This window comes from Xiphophorus couchianus, chromosome 11, assembly GCF_001444195.1.
Source record: "Xiphophorus couchianus chromosome 11, X_couchianus-1.0, whole genome shotgun sequence".
Taxonomy (NCBI): Eukaryota; Metazoa; Chordata; class Actinopteri; order Cyprinodontiformes; family Poeciliidae; genus Xiphophorus; species Xiphophorus couchianus.
The window spans coordinates 23,677,131-23,695,532 of NC_040238.1; the positions used below are offsets into that span (position 1 = coordinate 23,677,131).

Here is an 18,402-nt window from a genome sequence, read left to right on the forward strand (position 1 = left end):
GTGTCCCAACAAGAGATTGAAAAGGAAAGTTTTTCAAGATTAAAAGGAATTTCTCACAACAAATAAAGGAAAACATGGGGCAGATTTTGAATTTATTCAGACAGAAAGGATCAAAAGTGAGTCAGCGCAATAAGGATTCATCTTCTGATTCTGGGAATGAAGAAATACAGCAGATCTTGGCAAGAGACACAGAGAAGCTAAATGGCATCTTGGAAGAAGTTAACATGATGTCCATTGAGAGACAGTCACTCATCAAAGCAAACGAGGAGCTGAAGAACGATAACATGGCATTGAAGCAGGAAAACACTGCACTGGGGCAACAAAACACCGTCTTGGAAGAGGAAAAAAGCATCCTGGAGCAGAAAAACACTGCCCTGGAGAAGGAAAGAAATACGCTACATCAGGAAAACATCACATTAAAACAGGTAAATACCATCTTGGAGGAGGAAAACACCTTCTTCAAGCAGAATAATACGGTCCTGGAAAAAGAAAAGACTGCCATGGAGCAGAAATACACCACTCAAATCAACACCTTGGAGCAGAGAATTTCCACGTTAGAACAGGAAAACACATCTCAGAGGGAGAGAATTTCCACGTTAGACCAGGAAAACACCTCTCAGAGGGAGAGATTGTCTCATATATTGCGGGTAAGTACCTACCTGGAGCAAAGACGAAGGCGTTTGGAAGGGCAAAACTTTGTTTTTGAGCTTGATAACAGACACCTGCATCAGAGCCTCAATTTAAGAAGAAGGCAACATGAGCAGGAAAAAACCTCCCTGATGCTAAATATCACTGCTCTGGAGGTGAAATGCACTGCCCTGGAGCAGAAGAACGCTGCCCTGGAGGAAGAAAAGGCTGCTATGGAGAAGGAGAAGATTGCTCTGGAGGAAGAAAAGAACGCTCTGGAGAAGGAGAAGATCGCTCTGGAAGAGAAAAACACCACCCTGGAGCAAAAAAGTACCGCCCTGGAGAAGAGAATAAACTACTTGGAGCATAAAAACAAGACCTTGGAGCTGATAAATGCCACCATGGAGCAAGTGAAGAGCTCTCTGGAGAAGGAGAACACCACCTTGGAGCAGGAAAACAATAACCTGCAGCTTGAATTGGAACAGCTGAGGGACAGAATAGAACAGGTGTTTTCAGACCAGCCACAGAATCGGCCGACTTTATTCAGAAGAGTGATCAGAGGCTTTTCCAATATGCTTCTGAAAATGTACCAAACAGGAACTCTCAGGTACTGGATCGAAAGATGGTACTTCTAAACTAAGAAGTGTCATGAGGGCTCCAAGCTTCATGCTTGATTATCGGTGGTCTCCATGCTGACTTCCAGGGCTTCGTAGCGAGTCATGTTGGTCTCCTGGCAGACCTCCAGGGCTTTGTATTGAGTCCTGTTGGTCTCCCGGGCTGACCTCCAGGGCTTTGTAGAGAGTCGTGTCAGTCTCCCGGGCTGACCTCCAGGGCTTCGTAGCAAGTCCCATTGGTCTCCGGGACATGATGTCCATTGAGAGACAGTCACTCATCAAAGCAAACGAGGAGCTGAAGAACGATAACACGGCATTGAAGCAGGAAAACCTGCACTGGGGCCAAACAAACACCGCCTTGGAAGAGGAAAAAAAGCATCCTGGAGCAGAAGAACACTGCCCTGGAGAAGGAAAGAAATACGCTACATCAGGAAAACATCACATTAAAACAGGTAAATACCATCTTGGAGGAGGAAAACACCTTCTTCAAGCAGAATAATACGGTCCTGGAAAAAGAAAAGACTGCCATGGAGCAGAAATACACCACTCAAATCAACACCTTGGAGCAGAGAATTTCCACATTAGAACAGGAAAACACTGATCAGAGGGAGAGAATTTCCACGTTAGACCAGGAAAACACCTCTCAGAGGGAGAGATTGTCTCATGCATTGCGGGTAAGTACCTACCTGGAGCAAAGAAGAAGGCGTTTGGAAGGGCAAAACTTTGTTTTTGAGCTTGATAACAGACACCTGCATCAGAGCCTCAATTTAAGAAGAAGGCAACATGAGCAGGAAAAAACCTCCCTGATGCTAAATATCACTGCTCTGGAGGTGAAATGCACTGCCCTGGAGCAGAAAAACGCTGCCCTGGAGGAAGAAAAGGCTGCTATGGAGAAGGAGAAGATTGCTCTGGAGGAAGAAAAGAACGCTCTGGAGAAGGAGAAGATCGCTCTGGAAGAGAAAAACACCACCCTGGAGCAAAAAAGTACCGCCCTGGAGAAGAGAATAAACTACTTGGAGCATAAAAACAAGACCTTGGAGCTGATAAATGCCACCATGGAGCAAGTGAAGAGCTCTCTGGAGAAGGAGAACACCACCTTGGAGCAGGAAAACAATAACCTGCAGCTTGAATTGGAACAGCTGAGGGACAGAATAGAACAGGTGCTTTCAGACCAGCCACAGAATCGGCCGACTTTATTCAGAAGAGTGATCAGAGGTTTTTCCAATATGCTTCTGAAAATGTACCAAACAGGAACTCTCAGGTACTGGATTGAAAGATGGTACTTCTAAACTAAGAAGTGTCATGAGGGCTCCAAGCTTCATGCTTGATTATCGGTGGTCTCCATACTGACTTCCAGGGCTTCGTAGCAAGTCATGTTGGTCTCCTGGCGGACCTCCAGGGCTTTGTATTGAGTCCTGTCGGTCGCCCGGCCTGCATCCAGGGCTTTGTAGAGAGTCGTGTCAGTCTCCCGGGCTGACTTCCAGGGCTTCGTAGCAAGTCCCATTGGTCTCCGGGACCTTAGGGCAGCATGCAAGAGGGCAAAACCTCTACAGGAAGATAACTTAGGTCATGTGACTCAAATAAATACAACAGGGATGGTTTTGGGTCAAGAACAAAAGTTGAGATGACATCAACTTTTGTTCACTAAGATTGATCAACAAAGGGAAATTAAAAGCTGGGAAACAGTCGCTTTAAATGTTTGATAAAGCAAATAAATCGATTAGACAGTTGCTTTTTCAGTGACTGTGGGAATTTGATAAATAACACACTATGTGTTAACTAGGGTGACCATATTTTACTTTGGGAAAACCCGGACAACCTGCAGCGGGGGTGGGGTGTTGGGGGAACACCTTACAGCGGGGGGCGGAGTGCTGCCCGCACTGACGCGGCTCAGGGATTACGTGACACGCAGCGCCGTGCGCAGTGCCCTACAATGCACTGTAAGCTATGTAATGTGTTTGAGGCAGTTGACCAAAATTCCGGACAATTTTTAAATTTCCCCCGGACATCTTTTTAGGTCTGAAAAGTAGGACATGTCCGTGAACCAGCAGCTGGTCCTAGTGGTGTATTCAATTCAGTTCAATTCAAAAATACTTTATTGATCCCAAGGGGAAATTAACTTATTACTGCATAAGTCTGTTGTCAGCGGTGAATATAATGCCGCTGTCATTGTCTCTGATATCATGCCGCTATCAAAAATGCTCTGCTATGTGTTTTAAAGACAGTCTCTTCCCACACCGCTTCGTCGGCCCCTTTTGCAAGATGATTCATCGGCTGACTGTGAATGAGTACACACACTTGGCGGTTATGTCGAATGTGCTGATGGGAATTTAGGAGACAGTGACGACTTTAAAAATATATGTACTGAGAGAGACATTATGTTTTAAGTTGCTTTTTCTTCATGTGACAATAGATAGATATTTTTCTACAAGAAAACAAACATTTTACCCACCAAAACTTAACTTGCGCTTAGAAAATAATTCGGCGAATCTGCAGCCCATCAGCTCACAGCTAAACTTACATAGAGCAGTGTCATTGAGAAACATGGCCGCGTCCACGGGGGCTGCAGATGCTGCTGCTGCCTCACACTCTACAGCTCCAGCTTCCTCGGTTCCGAGCATGGGCAGTCCAGCGATCCAGTACAGTATGGTTCTGGAGCACCTGGTAGGGGAGAAGCGGCCCATTAAAGACCTGAGCCCCGGAGTTATGGGGGGTCTGCCGGTGCCTCCGAAAAGCGACGAGCAGAAGATGATAGAGAGGGGAATGGAGAGCTGCGCCTTCAAGTCGGTCCTGGCCTGTGTAGGAGGTAAACAACCGCACACTTGGGGGTAATTAGGTCACGTGTTAATAGAAAAATGGTTTATGGTTGTCACGTCTCTTTAAAATGGAAGAAAATCAACGTGGCATAGATTCGTATTAAGGAAAATAAAATCCAGAGCAACCGACTTTTAGAAGTCACTTACTTTTGTGAATAAAGTCTGTCATTTGTGTGTCATTTAATCTAAGAAAAACGTAATTGTTAGTGAAAACCTCTGATGTTCTTTGGGGAGCATTAGTAAACAAAACAGCATCATGAAGACGAATACAGGTCAGGGGTCAAGTTGAGAAGTTTAAAAATAGATATAGGAATAATGGATCACATGAACCTAAAAGGTTTATTCCATTTATGGAAATAAACTTTCAGAACTCATTCAGGGGTAACTGGAGGAGTTATCACAGCTTTAGCTGCTTTGCAAAGAAGAACCCAGCCAAAAAAAACAAAACGTGCATCATGTTCCTTCACAGATTTTCATTACTTTGGTTTGGCCTGTCCGATCAAATGCCAATACAAAACAACAACAAAGCTTTTGGTTGTAACGTGACAAATTGTGAGGCAGGTTTAAATTTGATTAACACTGATGAGAGTGTGTTCTTCACCGTCAGTGGCAGTGCTTGTAGCGAGTCCTATTTGTATCTGATAATGGAGCGTTTATCTTTCCACAGGGTTTGTCCTCGGAGGAGCTTTTGGTGTGTTCACAGCTGGTATCGACACCAATGTCGGCTTCGACCCCAAAGACCCGCTGAGGACCCCGACGGCCCGAGAAGTCCTTAAAGACATGGGCCAGAGGGGCATGTCGTACGCCAAGAACTTTGCTATTGTGGGCGCCATGTTTTCCTGCACTGAGTGCATCATTGAATCAGTGAGTGACATCATTTCCTGTTTTGTCCGATAAACATATAAACATATCACATGTTACAAACGTTTTGAATGATAAGTAGTTGGAAGGAAAAATATCTTTATAGTCTACCGCTTCTCTGAAAAGTTAATTGAATATACCATAAGCAGCTAAGCATCAATTAACCATCCATGTAGAAGATACATCTTTAAATGTAAAACTAACAATGTATATAAGAAAGATATATTATCTTTGTAATGATGCAGCACTCTACTGACACGGATGGATGTTTGAAAGCCTTTATTTCTGTTAATTATGATGATTTTCCACTTGCAGGTGATTAAAAGATGACATTTAAAATTAGAATATTACACCAGACCAATAAAAAAATTCAGTAAAAATATGAAAATGTGAGATTAATGAAAAGCATGTTTAATACCTGCTTAAAAGTTATTTTCAAAACACACTTTTAGCCTGACGAACGGCCCTCATCTAAACTTGTATTGTAATTTATCGAATATGACTTTAGAGGGGAAAACGCAGTCTTTGTCCTCCAGTTGTTGTGTCTCTGTCCCCATGAAGGTAAATCCATCAGTGTTTTTGCATCTGTTTGCTTTGCAGCACAGAGGAAAATCTGACTGGAAGAACGCGGTGTACAGTGGCTGTGTGACCGGAGGAGCCATAGGCCTTCGCGGTAGGTAACCTCCTCCTTTTCTGCTGGCTTCACCCTAAAATTGGGCTCCGCTTCACGTCATTCCACCATTTCTCCTTTTCTTCTGTCCGTCGCGCAGCTGGTCTCAAAGCCGGAGTCCTCGGATGCGGAGGATTTGCTGCGTTCTCTGCTGCCATCGAATATTACTTGCGATGAGACGAGAGGCTTTACGGACAAGAACTTGTTTTCTATGTGGACTCGCTGCGAGGAAGCCGGGGTACAGAGAGGAACGTCGACGAACGTTGGCTTCAGGGACTCTGCTGGGACCAGAACAGCGCTTGCAGGGGATGTTCCTGCATCTCCAGTCACAGAATGTCATGGGCAGAGAAACTTCTGCACCCGGGTCCTGATACCGAGGCCCAGAAACCAGTTTGGTTACAGGCTCGTTATCTAAATTGACAGAATGTAATCAAGTAGGATTATTTATATAAAGTTGTTTTTTTTCAAGCGGTTCCTTCACTCAGTAATTTTAACAAGCAGAAGTATTCTAGTGTCAAGTTTCCTGACTTGGGGAATTTTCTGAAACATGCTATGCCTCTTTCTTTGTCAGTCTGTGTGTTCAATATGACGGCACTTTGGGTTGTTGCCAGTATCATTGTGCTTCCGATTATGAATTAAAGGAGATAAGAGGATTTATGCTCTTAGGCTTTATGTTGAATACTCTTTCTGACCCAACTCTGCATTTGTCCAGACTTGGTACCGGCACAGGGAATCACTGAGTTCTGACCCCTTATGGCTGCGTTTGACCTCTTGTTACTGCACTGACCTCTCTTTAGTGATTTCTTCTTTCTGGCAGTGATCAGGGTCTGGATTGCTTATCTGTGTTTAATCTCAGTTATTTAATGTTTTATCAAAGACGAGGTCTGTTTTGATCTCTTTTTCTGTATTTACTTTGATAATCTTTGTCTAATATTAACAGTTTATTAATCTACAGAATTAAGAGTGACAAAAAACCCAGAAAATCTACATTAATAATTTTCTCAGACACAAAGTGAGTGCTTCAATATTTCTTTTAATTTTACTTAAAAAAAAAAGAGGGAAAAAGTTCACATGGACATTTAGTCGCAATATTACAGCATATTGAAATTCTTCTCAAAGGAAGTAAAATACAACAGTTTTTGTTTCTTTTTATTCTTATATTAAAAATATCAAATATTACTCATTTAGCAGTGCTTGCATTTTCTTAAGATATGTAGGCTTGATAGCAGAAAGGTTGGCTTTGTATCGATTTCTTCCTTCTCCTTCCCAGAGACGGCCTACCTTTGTGTTACCCGGCCAAATTTCATCGACAAGCTGAACATGCAATGAGGGCGTCTACGCAAAATCATCCTACAGATAACACTGGTGCAGCAACACACTTGGAACAGGCTTGAAATGCAAGAAGAAGCAGAGGAAGAAAATAAAAGTCAACTGTTCCGTTTATGGTGTTATTTCCCCTCTCCCCTGCCGTCAACCCTCATGTGCCCTCGCTTGTCTACAAAGTGATCAGAACTGAACTGGCAGACTTATCTTCTCAGAACGGCTCACCGACCACGCGGTGATACAGAAAAAACTGGCTAAAAAAACAAAAGAAAGAAACATCACTACCTGGATAAACTTAAAAAAAAAAACAGACTCCTTAGAGAATGTCTCTAGTTGCACAAAACTCTACAGGCACAAATATTATATATATATTTTCAAAATAAATAGGGCTAATTTTGGCCAAGACTCAGCAGAGAGGAGCGTCCTCTGTCCCTACGGAGACACAATCCTTGCTGTTTCTTGGAATGGCTTTCCAGCCGCCTCGAAAGTTTGCTTAGTCCCTTTAACACGAACTCACGCTCTCAGTGGAAAACATCCACAGTCCTACTCACACACATACACGCACACACACACACGCACACGCACGAAGCCAGGAAAAACCAGAAAGGAAATAGAAACAAATGAGGAACATTATTATAAAACATGTAAATGCCATTTTTTTTGTTTGTTTGTTTTGTTTTTCTGGAATGCCTCTGAGCAGGAAACATAAACTCAGATATTGTCCTGTCCACTGCACCAGGCTGTGGTCTCTGCCCGGCCCCCAACCCCAGACACCCGTCTGAACATTTCCCGGTGTGCTCCCACAGAGGCCGGTCGCGTTGCTGCCGCAAAACCGTTTCGACTTCCTCTTCAGATGGGAGAAGCGAGGGACGGCAGCAGAGACGAGCGGTCTGCTGGGAGCAGAGCTTAGGCTGCAGCGCTGGGTGGTGGGGTCCGAGGTCTGGATGGAGTCGCTCTGTGTCACCCTCGCGGTCCGGGTGAAGCCCCCGGCGGGGTGGCGGCTTTTTTAGACGTCAGTGGAGAAGTAGAGCGTGTTGCGCTTGAGTTCGGCGAAGGAGATCGGAGGATGCTGCAGGTAGTAGAGCAACACCTGGACCTGGAGAAAGAGAGAGGGAGTGATTGCAGACCTTAACTTGCTGAGGTTCTTAAACTTTTCCATAGTCAACCTGTTGACTGTCAGTGCTGGGGGGTTAATGCAGAGTAATTCTAACAACCTTTGTTAACACCCCTAAATTGCAAGACACGTTTGGGGCCATTTTTTTTAAACTTTGACACTAGTTCTTTCTCTAATGTTGTTTTGAAAAAAAAAGAAAAATAAATTATGTGTTTGACATCATAGACAACCTTAAAGTCCACCCTTCCAGAATCTATAAACAACTCAGAATGTGACATAGGAGACTTGTTCCTGGTTTTGCCGTGACCAGAAACATATTTGTTGTTAATTGAAGCGATGTGAAAAAACTAAAATGAACAGAATTTATAGGATATCTTAAGGCTGGACAATAAATCAATAATATATATGGCGATAGACACATGATCAATATCAATAGATAATACGTCTGGTAGAATTTTCAATAATTTCACTGAACTCTGATCCAAACCACATGGAATTCTGGGGAATGTAGGCAGAGGAAAGACTTTAGTCACTCAACCTCTCATGACAAGCTAGGCTAGGATAGTGGCACCAACTAACTCTCTCTTTGGTTACCTAGCAACAACCTGTTGGGTAGTTTCATGTTTCACCACCATGCCTCATAACTGCTTCAAAATATTTTTAAACAAAACAGCAAAAACTGTGGATAAAACAGGAAAGGCTACACCACCAGTTTGGCAGTATTTCAGGTATTTAAACAATAAACTAATCAATAATTATTGATATCGACCGATATGAAATCCTTGTGATAAGTTTTTCAGCCACATCGTCCAGCCCTTGGACATCCCAACAGAAAGCAGTGTCTTATGTTCCAGTAGAAACACTGTTGGTAGCAGCACCTGTGAACAAACTCTTATTTAAATCTAGACTGTGACTGATATTCTAACATGATTTTGTTTCGATCTAAATCAGAGGCCTCATCATCCAGGCCTCCAGGGGGCAGTGTTCTGCTATCGTTAGAGTCCAGCACACCTGATTCAGATGGATAAATTACTTCCTCAGCATGCAGTCACGCTCTAAAGCAGGGGTGTCCAAAGTCGGTCCTGGAGGGCCGCCATCCTGTGTGTTTTAGTTCTCTCCCTGGTTTAACGCACCTGGATCCAATGATGGCTCATTAGAGGCCTTAGGAGAACATTGACAAGCTGAGAAAGTTGTTACTACAACCAGGGAGAGAACAAAAACATGCAGGATGCCGGCCCTTGAGGACCGACTTTGGACACGCCTGCTCTAAAGAGTCCTGCTAATAACTTATTTTTTTATTCTGGAGTGTTAAAGTAAAAACACATCTAAAAGTTGCAGAATGCCAGCCTTGAGCTCTGGACCATCGTATTTTGCTACGGTTGTTGTGCCGAATGCATAAAACTTAGATCTGTGGAAAAACGTTGAAAACTTTGTATCCTTTCCACTTCACAGCTATGCGCAACTTATCAAGTAAAATCCCAGTAAACTAGACCAGTGTTTCCCAACCCAGGTCCTCAAGGCACACTGTCCTACATGTTTTAGAGGTTTCCCTGCTTTAATGTGCCTGATTCAACTGATTGCAGTTCAACAAACGCCTGTTAATCAGTCATCAATTGAAATCAGCTGGATTGAAGCAAGGAAATACCTAAAGCATGCAGGGCGTTGTGCCTCGAGGACCAGGGTTGGGAAACACTGAACTAGACTAACGGTTGTGGTTGGAACGTCCAATATGTGGGAAAGCTCAAAAGCCATCAGTTCAAGTGGCTGTGAATGATCCCATAAATCTATTTTTGAGAAGTTAACAATTGTTTTAAAAAAAAAAAAAAAGCAATATAATTTATATTTTGGAACCGATTTGAGAAGCATTTCTCTTCCAAGTTTAATACATTGCATAAATATTGGAGTAAAGGTTTTTGAACACAAATTATCCTCAGGACAAACTAGGAGCCAGCAGAGACCTCCTGCATTTCCACGCCGCCCGGTTTATGATGTTTACTTCAGACTTGTTTATCCAGCTTAGAGAAGAACTCTGCTGACATGAAACCCGTCAGTCAGGAGAGATAAATAGATGGTGAAAAAGCTAAATACAGCTGGGAGAAAGGACCCTACTGAGACGGGTCAGTGGGCGATGTGGGAGTCGAGTTAATCTAGAAAACATGTGGAGCGGCAGCAGAGGAAGCGGCTCTTTCTCACTGTCCATCATAAAGATCACCGACGGAAAACCACAGGAGAATCACGGAGTAGCTCCGGCACAAATGTGAGATTTTGCGTCTACCATTACAATAATGCTCAGCACTAAAATCGTGTACCTGTGCCATGACATCATGTGACCAGATGTCGGAGGCGCACGTGATGTGCTGTCCCTTGGCGCTTTCTGACTCAGAGGGCCGGAGCAGGGTGGGTCCGAACACGGTGCCCAGGTTATGGAGGGACATTTTGTTGACGGGCTCCTTCTCAGCCACCCTGCAGGAACAACAAACAGGAAATATTTCATTAAAGGCAGAAAGGAACAGCAGAATGGGGGAAAAAAGAAACTAGACATGCACCGATCCGACATTAATGTCTGTATCGGTCTTGATGTTGAAAAAACAATTATAGATCGGGTATCGGTGACAATGTGCCTGATTTCATTTTATTTATTTTAAAGCCTAATTTCCTGTAGTAGATAGTAGTGAAACATTTATTTAGGGTTAATAAGGGTTATGAACCAAATGCAGATCTAAAGAACCAAAAAAAAGAAGAAAAAAGTGGCTCTTTGCATTGTAAACTTTGATGGTGTGAGTGTTTCTGCGTACCTTTTCAGGTGCTCCAGCAGAGTGAGGAAGGTCATGAGGTTGGGGTCGGGCAGAGAGCGCAGAAGGTGCATCATGCAGTTTTCCTTGGCTGCAGGGTCTGAGAGAGCTGAAGCAGACAGGAAAACACATGTCCAATTACGTCCTGACAGCCCGTTTGTTTTTCTCTTTACTTTAAGCATGATCTCCTGCAGCTGAGCAGGAAGTCCTCCCACCTATGCCCTCCATAAAGGCTGGGTAGAGACGGTCTGTGAGAAGAGGCTCCGGCAGCTCCCTGAAATACAGCTTAAGCGTTCCTGCGATGGCGTTGATGTCCATGTCACTCAGCATCACCAGGATGTCTTTGGTATCTGCGAATCACGAAGACAGACCCGTTAGAGACGGATCACACAGCTTCATCGCGGACTTTCAGCAGAACAGCTGATCTCTCTTTTATGTTCAACTTTTGTCGCTGTCGCGTCTCGTGTGTTGGGTTTCACCCAGAGCGGCGATGACTTTTGCGAGTTGCTGTCATTTGTTCCTATGTCGACTCCCCATGATAGACGCAAAAAAGCTAGTAAGGCTATGTTAGCAGAGCTAGCATTAGCCTTAATTGCCTCGATTCGCACAATTTGCACAACTCAAACTTTTGCTTGCCATAAAAGTTCCAAGAAAAAAAAAAAAAAACTCCGTATACGTTGAATATATGAGATTACATACTCCTGTCATGACCAAATTTAAGACATGTGAATAACATTTAAGGAAAACTTACATTTTGTTTCATCAATTTAGGACATTTTTAGCATTGTGGTGCTGGCTGTTTGTTGCTCGGTAAGATGCATTGCTGTAATTAAAACTCTACACTGCCTAAGATACATAGTCCGTCTACTGCAAACTGTTTGTGTGTATCATAATACACACAATATTATGATATTGTGTATCATAATAAACAGGTGGTGAGGCTTGGTTTGCATCATTTGTCCAAAAACAGGAAATGAACATACTTATAGAGTTTGAGCATAAACTTGGACCATATGGAGAAAAGGGGTCTATTTCTAGAGTCAACGCTCAGTTTTACAGTGAGGTCAGTGAGATGGATTTAGACACTGTGGGTTTCAGACCTAGTGGTACAGAGCTAGGAAACAAAGTGGAGGCCTTGCTTGTGTCGAATGCTAATCCCCCTCTTCTCCACTTCCTCAATGCACTGACGGACGATGTAAGGCACCTTGGAGCGCTCGCGCCTGCGGACGATCACTGCGGTTAGTTCTCAGTTGGCGAGCAGGTTAGAAACCAGACAACCGACTTAGGCAGCCACAGTGCTTACTTTGTGACCACGTTGATCTTGACTCCAAACACCCCGCTCTGCTTTTTGGATGGCGTTCTCTTCAAGCTGAGGTCCCGACTTGTAAACTTCATGGAAAATTCCACCTTAATCTGCAGATCCAGATATACTGTAAAATGACTCCTTCAGACACACAAACGGAACTGTACAAACATCTCAGAGCTGCTCTGTTTCTTGTTATTACGGCAGCCATACAGATAGTCAGATCTGTTTGGAAGTAAAATGCTCTGTTTGGCTTCAACGCACACTACACGATCTTAGAGTTGTCGGCCCATTTTCAAAACCTGAGAGACCACACATGAGCTGACAGAAATCTTAGGTATAACGGTTCGATCGGGTTCGGTCCTGCCGTGTGGTGTCCAACAATGGGCACCAAATAATGGCTACAAGTCCCGTGAACTAATTTTAAAACCAGCATTAATCAATGCTTTACTACAATCTACCTGCAATGCATGTGGCTAGTGTCAGGGTTAGTGTCAGTCCTGACTGAATGAAAATCATTAGAACCTATTTATGTCACGTTAACAAAGAACAGCTGAAAAGTTACTGGGTTTATCAGCAATGCTTTACTACAATCTACCTGCAATGCATGTGGCTAGTGTCAGGGTTAGTGTCAGTCCTGACTGAATGAAAATCATTAGAACCTATTTATGTCACGTTAACAAAGAACAGCTGAAAAGTTACTGGGTTTATCAGCAATTTCGCTCCAACTCCTCCTCCTTGTCATTTCTATATTCTTTGCATGTTGAATAAACATTAATGTTGTTTCCACGTATCATCTCCGATGTCCTCTGGACTTCGGGTTGCGCAGTATCAGCTGTTTGGGATTCCCCTCCGTAATTTCCCCTCCTAAAGGAGAATCCACGCTTTCTGATTGGCTACCTGTCACATTCAACAGGCTGCTTTAAGCTCACAGTCGGGGAAAATCCCTGATTTAGATCGGAGCGGCCACGATGATCTACCGCAGGGATGCTTAAACTTTTGAGACCAAGATCTACTTTTTCTCTCACCAGCCGGCTGAGATCTACCTCTCATGACACGAAGATATAAAAATTGTAAATTAAACTCTATTGACTTATTTTATATGCAAATATACATCAGTTATAGCAGAAATAATAAAGTGATAGAAAACCTAATGCAGTATATTTCTTCCTCAGTGAGATTCTCCTACCGTTTTACTCTCTCTCTGTCGTTAAGCACGCCCGTTGGCGTGGCAACCGCCTGCGCCCCGCAAGCGGAGCAGCGACGTTAAAAACATAACATTCAGTCCGTTACGATGTCAAGTTTCCAGGTTTGATATTTATTTCTGGATTATTAATAAGCGCTCACCTGAACACAGCGACGGTTGATTAGCTAATTTAAACTCCTGCTCTGCTAGTCAGTCTGTCTTTGAGTCGCCTGTTTTTTTGTTAATGGAACTGAAACGCACTGAATTGCGCAACACCTTGTTGAAAAAATAATTACTGAGAATATAAATTTTAACAGGTTTTGTTGATTTAAAAAAATATATATTATTCTTTAATGAAGCTACAAACGTTTAGGATCTTAGTGAATATTTTGATAAGTTCTGGTCTCATCGTCCTGGCGGCTTTCAGTTTGTCACCAACTGCCGAGATCAACTGAAAACCTTCCCGTGATCGACGTGTTGATCAGCCCTGATCTACCGTAACACACCAAACACTACAGGAGGATCAGTTACAAAATCGTAAGCGACAATCTTAGAACGGCCGGTGTTCTAAGATTGTAGTAAGGGGAAAAATAGGGGCAAAAAACCGTGTAGTGTGAACAATTGCATCAGGTAGTCGATGTGCCCATTTTCTCTATTTAAATCTAATTATTACTGATGGGCAGCATAGTATACAGACTTCATAATCTGCACTCTTGGTTGAATGCAGTATTTATTTTCACTTTGGCTTAATGTTGTTTAGTTTTTATTCCAGTACATTTTTTGTTAATGGAGTCTGAGAATCCATTTTATTTTTGTTTGTGGTTGTTTTGTTTATTTTGTTTATCAGTTCCAGTGTTTAGTGTTCTTTTGAAAATAAAGTGTATCTTTGGCAGGAAATCGCATGAATTATCACGTCATTTCTATTAAATCAGTGTAGAAAGGTCTTCAAACAATATTATCGTTTATCGCAATAATTTTTGAGACAATTAATCGTTCAGCAAAATTTGTTATCGTGACAGGCCTGTGTGTATATAATTATTAAGATTAAGATTTTGAAATCTGCAGAGATGAGATTTCTAAATCAACATAAAAGAGTTTAAACTTAAAGCTACACCCTCTGTTGTAAATTTGACTATTTAAATAGCAACTGGGGGAAAAAAGCATATACAGTGCTGGACATGTTTACTTATGGAAGCGTTAAACTGCCAGAGCTAAGAAATAAATTCTGGAGTTGTATCTTGTTATAACGAGATACAAAAGTTGACAAAAACATTAAGATTTCTCTTTTGAAAGAGATATAGACACAAGCCCCACCAGTGCAGTGAAATTCACTAAATTATCTGAAGCATCCTGTAGACTTCCAACATCCTGCAGGCGAGATTCCCCTCACCTGTTCAAGAATACAGCCAGTTCCAGGTCCAATTACCCTGGAAACAACATGTCCTGGGACTCTATCATTCTATAGAAAGCAGGAGAAAACACGTCAGCCATAAAATGACCGTCAAAACCCAAAGTACTCTCACTAACACTGAAACCAGCCGTCGACAGTCACTTCTGCGTCGGTGTTACCCCGGCCAAGCCAACACCGGTCCCGTGTTACTTACTCCTTCTTAAATGTCCGACACAAGACAGCGGAAACGTTAAAATATTTAGATTTTACCTGAGTGAACTGGAGAAGAATAAAGGAAAGCGGTAAGATGAGAAAAAGATAGAAACATGCAGTTTCTTCTCCTCACCTGTTCGCTAATGCGGCGGAGCTGCTGCTTTCTGTGATGCTGCTACTGCCGCCGCCTCGCTCACGCGAGTCGTTGAAGTGACACGCGCTGACTGAGCCGGTGGTAAAAAACACATTTATTGTCATTACAGCATCATCCAAAATACCAGTTACCTACCAAACTGTGGATTTACTTGTGTTTGATATAGTTTCTACAATTTTAATGGGAGAAGAGCACAGTAGGATTGCCATCCTTTTCCCGTATACGGGACGCGATTTGCTCCGTATTTCTGTATGTCCGACAGTAACGCCTATCACACACATATAAACATTTAGTGTAACAATAATTACAAAACTCAAACACAAGATTTGTTAAGGTCAGCTAAATTTTGGCGGGAGCTAGTAAGGACCCCAGAACGCTTCGGACCAATGATGATGTCACGGTTGCCTAGAGACGGACACTAAGCCCCTTTTGCACTGCACCGCTGGACCCGGGTCGACCCGGGTCCATTTAATAATGGCGTATTAAGTTTTGTTGTGCTGCTTTGGACCAAAAAAGGTCTGAGTTAACTCCCGCTCTCCGGGTAAACTCAACCGACGCTCGCCACAGTTGTTCTTATCTTCCCAAACTTCAGCAGTTTTCTAGTTGTTCTGCTGAGATAGTGTCATCAACTTGTGACATCACGCATAGTGATGTCACAAAGAGCTAGTCACAAATTGAACTCTGCACACTTGAATTCTGCAGTCATAAGCATTGCGGAAGAGAGAGAGAGAGCAAGAAGAAGGATTGTGTCCCAACAAGAGATTGAAAAGGAAAGTTTTTCAAGATTAAAAGGAATTTCTCACAAACAAATAAAGGAAAACATGGGGCAGATTTTGAATTTATTCAGACAGAAAGGATCAAAAGTGAGTCAGCGCAATAAGGATTCATCTTCTGATTCTGGGAATGAAGAAATACAGCAGATCTTGGCAAGAGAGACAGAGAAGCTAAATGGCATCTTGGAAGAAGTTAACATGATGTCCATTGAGAGACAGTCACTCATCAAAGCAAACGAGGAGCTGAAGAACGATAACATGGCATTGAAGCAGGAAAACACTGCACTGGGGCAACAAAACACCGTCTTGGAAGAGGAAAAAAGCATCCTGGAGCAGAAAAACACTGCCCTGGAGAAGGAAAGAAATACGCTACATCAGGAAAACATCACATTAAAACAGGTAAATACCATCTTGGAGGAGGAAAACACCTTCTTCAAGCAGAATAATACGGTCCTGGAAAAAGAAAAGACTGCCATGGAGCAGAAATACACCACTCAAATCAACACCTTGGAGCAGAGAATTTCCACGTTAGAACAGGAAAACACATCTCAGAGGGAGAGAATTTCCACGTTAGACCAGGAAAACACCTCTCAGAGGGAGAGATTGTCTCATATATTGCGGGTAAGTACCTACCTGGAGCAAAGACGAAGGCGTTTGGAAGGGCAAAACTTTGTTTTTGAGCTTGATAACAGACACCTGCATCAGAGCCTCAATTTAAGAAGAAGGCAACATGAGCAGGAAAAAACCTCCCTGATGCTAAATATCACTGCTCTGGAGGTGAAATGCACTGCCCTGGAGCAGAAGAACGCTGCCCTGGAGGAAGAAAAGGCTGCTATGGAGAAGGAGAAGATTGCTCTGGAGGAAGAAAAGAACGCTCTGGAGAAGGAGAAGATCGCTCTGGAAGAGAAAAACACCACCCTGGAGCAAAAAAGTACCGCCCTGGAGAAGAGAATAAACTACTTGGAGCATAAAAACAAGACCTTGGAGCTGATAAATGCCACCATGGAGCAAGTGAAGAGCTCTCTGGAGAAGGAGAACACCACCTTGGAGCAGGAAAACAATAACCTGCAGCTTGAATTGGAACAGCTGAGGGACAGAATAGAACAGGTGTTTTCAGACCAGCCACAGAATCGGCCGACTTTATTCAGAAGAGTGATCAGAGGCTTTTCCAATATGCTTCTGAAAATGTACCAAACAGGAACTCTCAGGTACTGGATCGAAAGATGGTACTTCTAAACTAAGAAGTGTCATGAGGGCTCCAAGCTTCATGCTTGATTATCGGTGGTCTCCATGCTGACTTCCAGGGCTTCGTAGCGAGTCATGTTGGTCTCCTGGCAGACCTCCAGGGCTTTGTATTGAGTCCTGTTGGTCTCCCGGGCTGACCTCCAGGGCTTTGTAGAGAGTCGTGTCAGTCTCCCGGGCTGACCTCCAGGGCTTCGTAGCAAGTCCCATTGGTCTCCGGGACATGATGTCCATTGAGAGACAGTCACTCATCAAAGCAAACGAGGAGCTGAAGAACGATAACACGGCATTGAAGCAGGAAAACACTGCACTGGGGCAACAAAACACCGCCTTGGAAGAGGAAAAAAGCATCCTGGAGCAGAAGAACACTGCCCTGGAGAAGGAAAGAAATACGCTACATCAGGAAAACATCACATTAAAACAGGTAAATACCATCTTGGAGGAGGAAAACACCTTCTTCAAGCAGAATAATACGGTCCTGGAAAAAGAAAAGACTGCCATGGAGCAGAAATACACCACTCAAATCAACACCTTGGAGCAGAGAATTTCCACATTAGAACAGGAAAACACTGATCAGAGGGAGAGAATTTCCACGTTAGACCAGGAAAACACCTCTCAGAGGGAGAGATTGTCTCATATATTGCGGGTAAGTACCTACCTGGAGCAAAGACGAAGGCGTTTGGAAGGGCAAAACTTTGTTTTTGAGCTTGATAACAGACACCTGCATCAGAGCCTCAATTTAAGAAGAAGGCAACATGAGCAGGAAAAAACCTCCCTGATGCTAAATATCACTGCTCTGGAGGTGAAATGCACTGCCCTGGAGCAGAAGAACGCTGCCCTGGAGGAAGAAAAGGCTGCTATGGAGAAGGAGAAGATTGCTCTGGAGGAAGAAAAGAACGCTCTGGAGAAGGAGAAGATCGCTCTGGAAGAGAAAAACACCACCCTGGAGCAAAAAAGTACCGCCCTGGAGAAGAGAATAAACTACTTGGAGCATAAAAACAAGACCTTGGAGCTGATAAATGCCACCATGGAGCAAGTGAAGAGCTCTCTGGAGAAGGAGAACACCACCTTGGAGCAGGAAAACAATAACCTGCAGCTTGAATTGGAACAGCTGAGGGACAGAATAGAACAGGTGTTTTCAGACCAGCCACAGAATCGGCCGACTTTATTCAGAAGAGTGATCAGAGGCTTTTCCAATATGCTTCTGAAAATGTACCAAACAGGAACTCTCAGGTACTGGATCGAAAGATGGTACTTCTAAACTAAGAAGTGTCATGAGGGCTCCAAGCTTCATGTTTGATTATCGGTGGTCTCCATGCTGACT

At 43.3% G+C, this 18,402-nt stretch overlaps 5 protein-coding genes across 8 annotated transcripts in view; 3 read left to right on the top strand and 2 right to left on the bottom strand.

The window, feature by feature from the left end:
- The window catches only part of c11h11orf54 (chromosome 11 C11orf54 homolog), a 23,994-nt gene extending 20,097 nt beyond the window's left edge, over positions 1 to 3,897 (bottom strand). For both annotated transcript variants that reach the window (XM_028031484.1, XM_028031483.1), the window contains exon 1: positions 3,763 to 3,897. The gene's annotated coding sequence lies outside the window, so the exon portion shown is untranslated. The remainder of the gene's footprint in view (positions 1 to 3,762) is intronic.
- On the top strand, positions 75 to 1,485 carry LOC114153139 (girdin-like). Its single transcript, XM_028031486.1, has one exon. It carries the CDS (start codon positions 75 to 77, stop codon positions 1,260 to 1,262), a length of 1,188 nt encoding a protein of 395 aa, XP_027887287.1. The 3' UTR covers positions 1,263 to 1,485.
- LOC114153138 (mitochondrial import inner membrane translocase subunit Tim22-like) lies at positions 3,764 to 6,241 on the top strand. The gene is made up of 4 exons (XM_028031485.1): positions 3,764 to 4,047; positions 4,725 to 4,921; positions 5,519 to 5,591; positions 5,689 to 6,241. Exons 1-4 carry the CDS (start codon positions 3,786 to 3,788, stop codon positions 5,763 to 5,765), a joined length of 609 nt encoding a protein of 202 aa, XP_027887286.1. The 5' UTR covers positions 3,764 to 3,785; the 3' UTR covers positions 5,766 to 6,241.
- A 364-nt stretch (positions 6,242 to 6,605) lies between these two features.
- Positions 6,606 to 15,142, bottom strand: LOC114153141 (active breakpoint cluster region-related protein-like). Of its 3 annotated transcripts, none has more exons than XM_028031488.1 (6): positions 12,121 to 12,376; positions 11,918 to 12,037; positions 11,033 to 11,167; positions 10,821 to 10,926; positions 10,335 to 10,488; positions 6,606 to 8,007 (listed from the first exon to the last, which is right to left on the bottom strand). In XM_028031488.1, exons 3-6 carry the CDS (start codon positions 11,145 to 11,147, stop codon positions 7,918 to 7,920), a joined length of 465 nt encoding a protein of 154 aa, XP_027887289.1. In that variant the 5' UTR covers positions 11,148 to 11,167; positions 11,918 to 12,037; positions 12,121 to 12,376; the 3' UTR covers positions 6,606 to 7,917. The 3 variants fall into 3 exon arrangements, with proteins under 3 accessions (XP_027887289.1, XP_027887288.1, XP_027887290.1); XM_028031487.1 differs by having other exon boundaries at positions 7,918 to 8,007; positions 11,957 to 12,037; positions 12,121 to 12,392; XM_028031489.1 differs by lacking the exons at positions 11,918 to 12,037; positions 12,121 to 12,376 and adding an exon at positions 15,043 to 15,142 and having other exon boundaries at positions 7,918 to 8,007.
- A 42-nt stretch (positions 15,143 to 15,184) lies between these two features.
- On the top strand, positions 15,185 to 17,292 carry LOC114152647 (girdin-like). Its single transcript, XM_028030581.1, has one exon. The coding sequence runs from the start codon at positions 15,714 to 15,716 to the stop codon at positions 17,070 to 17,072; it is 1,359 nt and encodes a 452-aa protein (XP_027886382.1). The 5' UTR covers positions 15,185 to 15,713; the 3' UTR covers positions 17,073 to 17,292.
- Positions 17,293 to 18,402: the final 1,110 nt, after the last annotated feature.

Excerpts from the sequence above, each read along its gene's own strand:
- LOC114153138 (XM_028031485.1), top strand. The coding sequence starts at position 3,786 with ATGGCCGCGTCCACGGGGGCTGCAGATGCTGCTGCTGCCTCACACTCT. Across the intron at positions 4,922-5,518 it reads CTGAGTGCATCATTGAATCA|CACAGAGGAAAATCTGACTG; the intron begins GTGAGTGACATC and ends TTTGCTTTGCAG. Across the intron at positions 5,592-5,688 it reads AGGAGCCATAGGCCTTCGCG|CTGGTCTCAAAGCCGGAGTC; the intron begins GTAGGTAACCTC and ends TCCGTCGCGCAG.
- LOC114152647 (XM_028030581.1), top strand. The coding sequence starts at position 15,714 with ATGTCACAAAGAGCTAGTCACAAATTGAACTCTGCACACTTGAATTCT.
- LOC114153139 (XM_028031486.1), top strand. The coding sequence starts at position 75 with ATGGGGCAGATTTTGAATTTATTCAGACAGAAAGGATCAAAAGTGAGT.
- LOC114153141 (XM_028031488.1), bottom strand. The coding sequence starts at position 11,147 with ATGCTGAGTGACATGGACATCAACGCCATCGCAGGAACGCTTAAGCTG. Across the intron at positions 10,927-11,032 it reads AGCCTTTATGGAGGGCATAG|CTCTCTCAGACCCTGCAGCC; the intron begins GTGGGAGGACTT and ends TGTCTGCTTCAG. Across the intron at positions 10,489-10,820 it reads CTGCTGGAGCACCTGAAAAG|GGTGGCTGAGAAGGAGCCCG; the intron begins GTACGCAGAAAC and ends TTGTTCCTGCAG.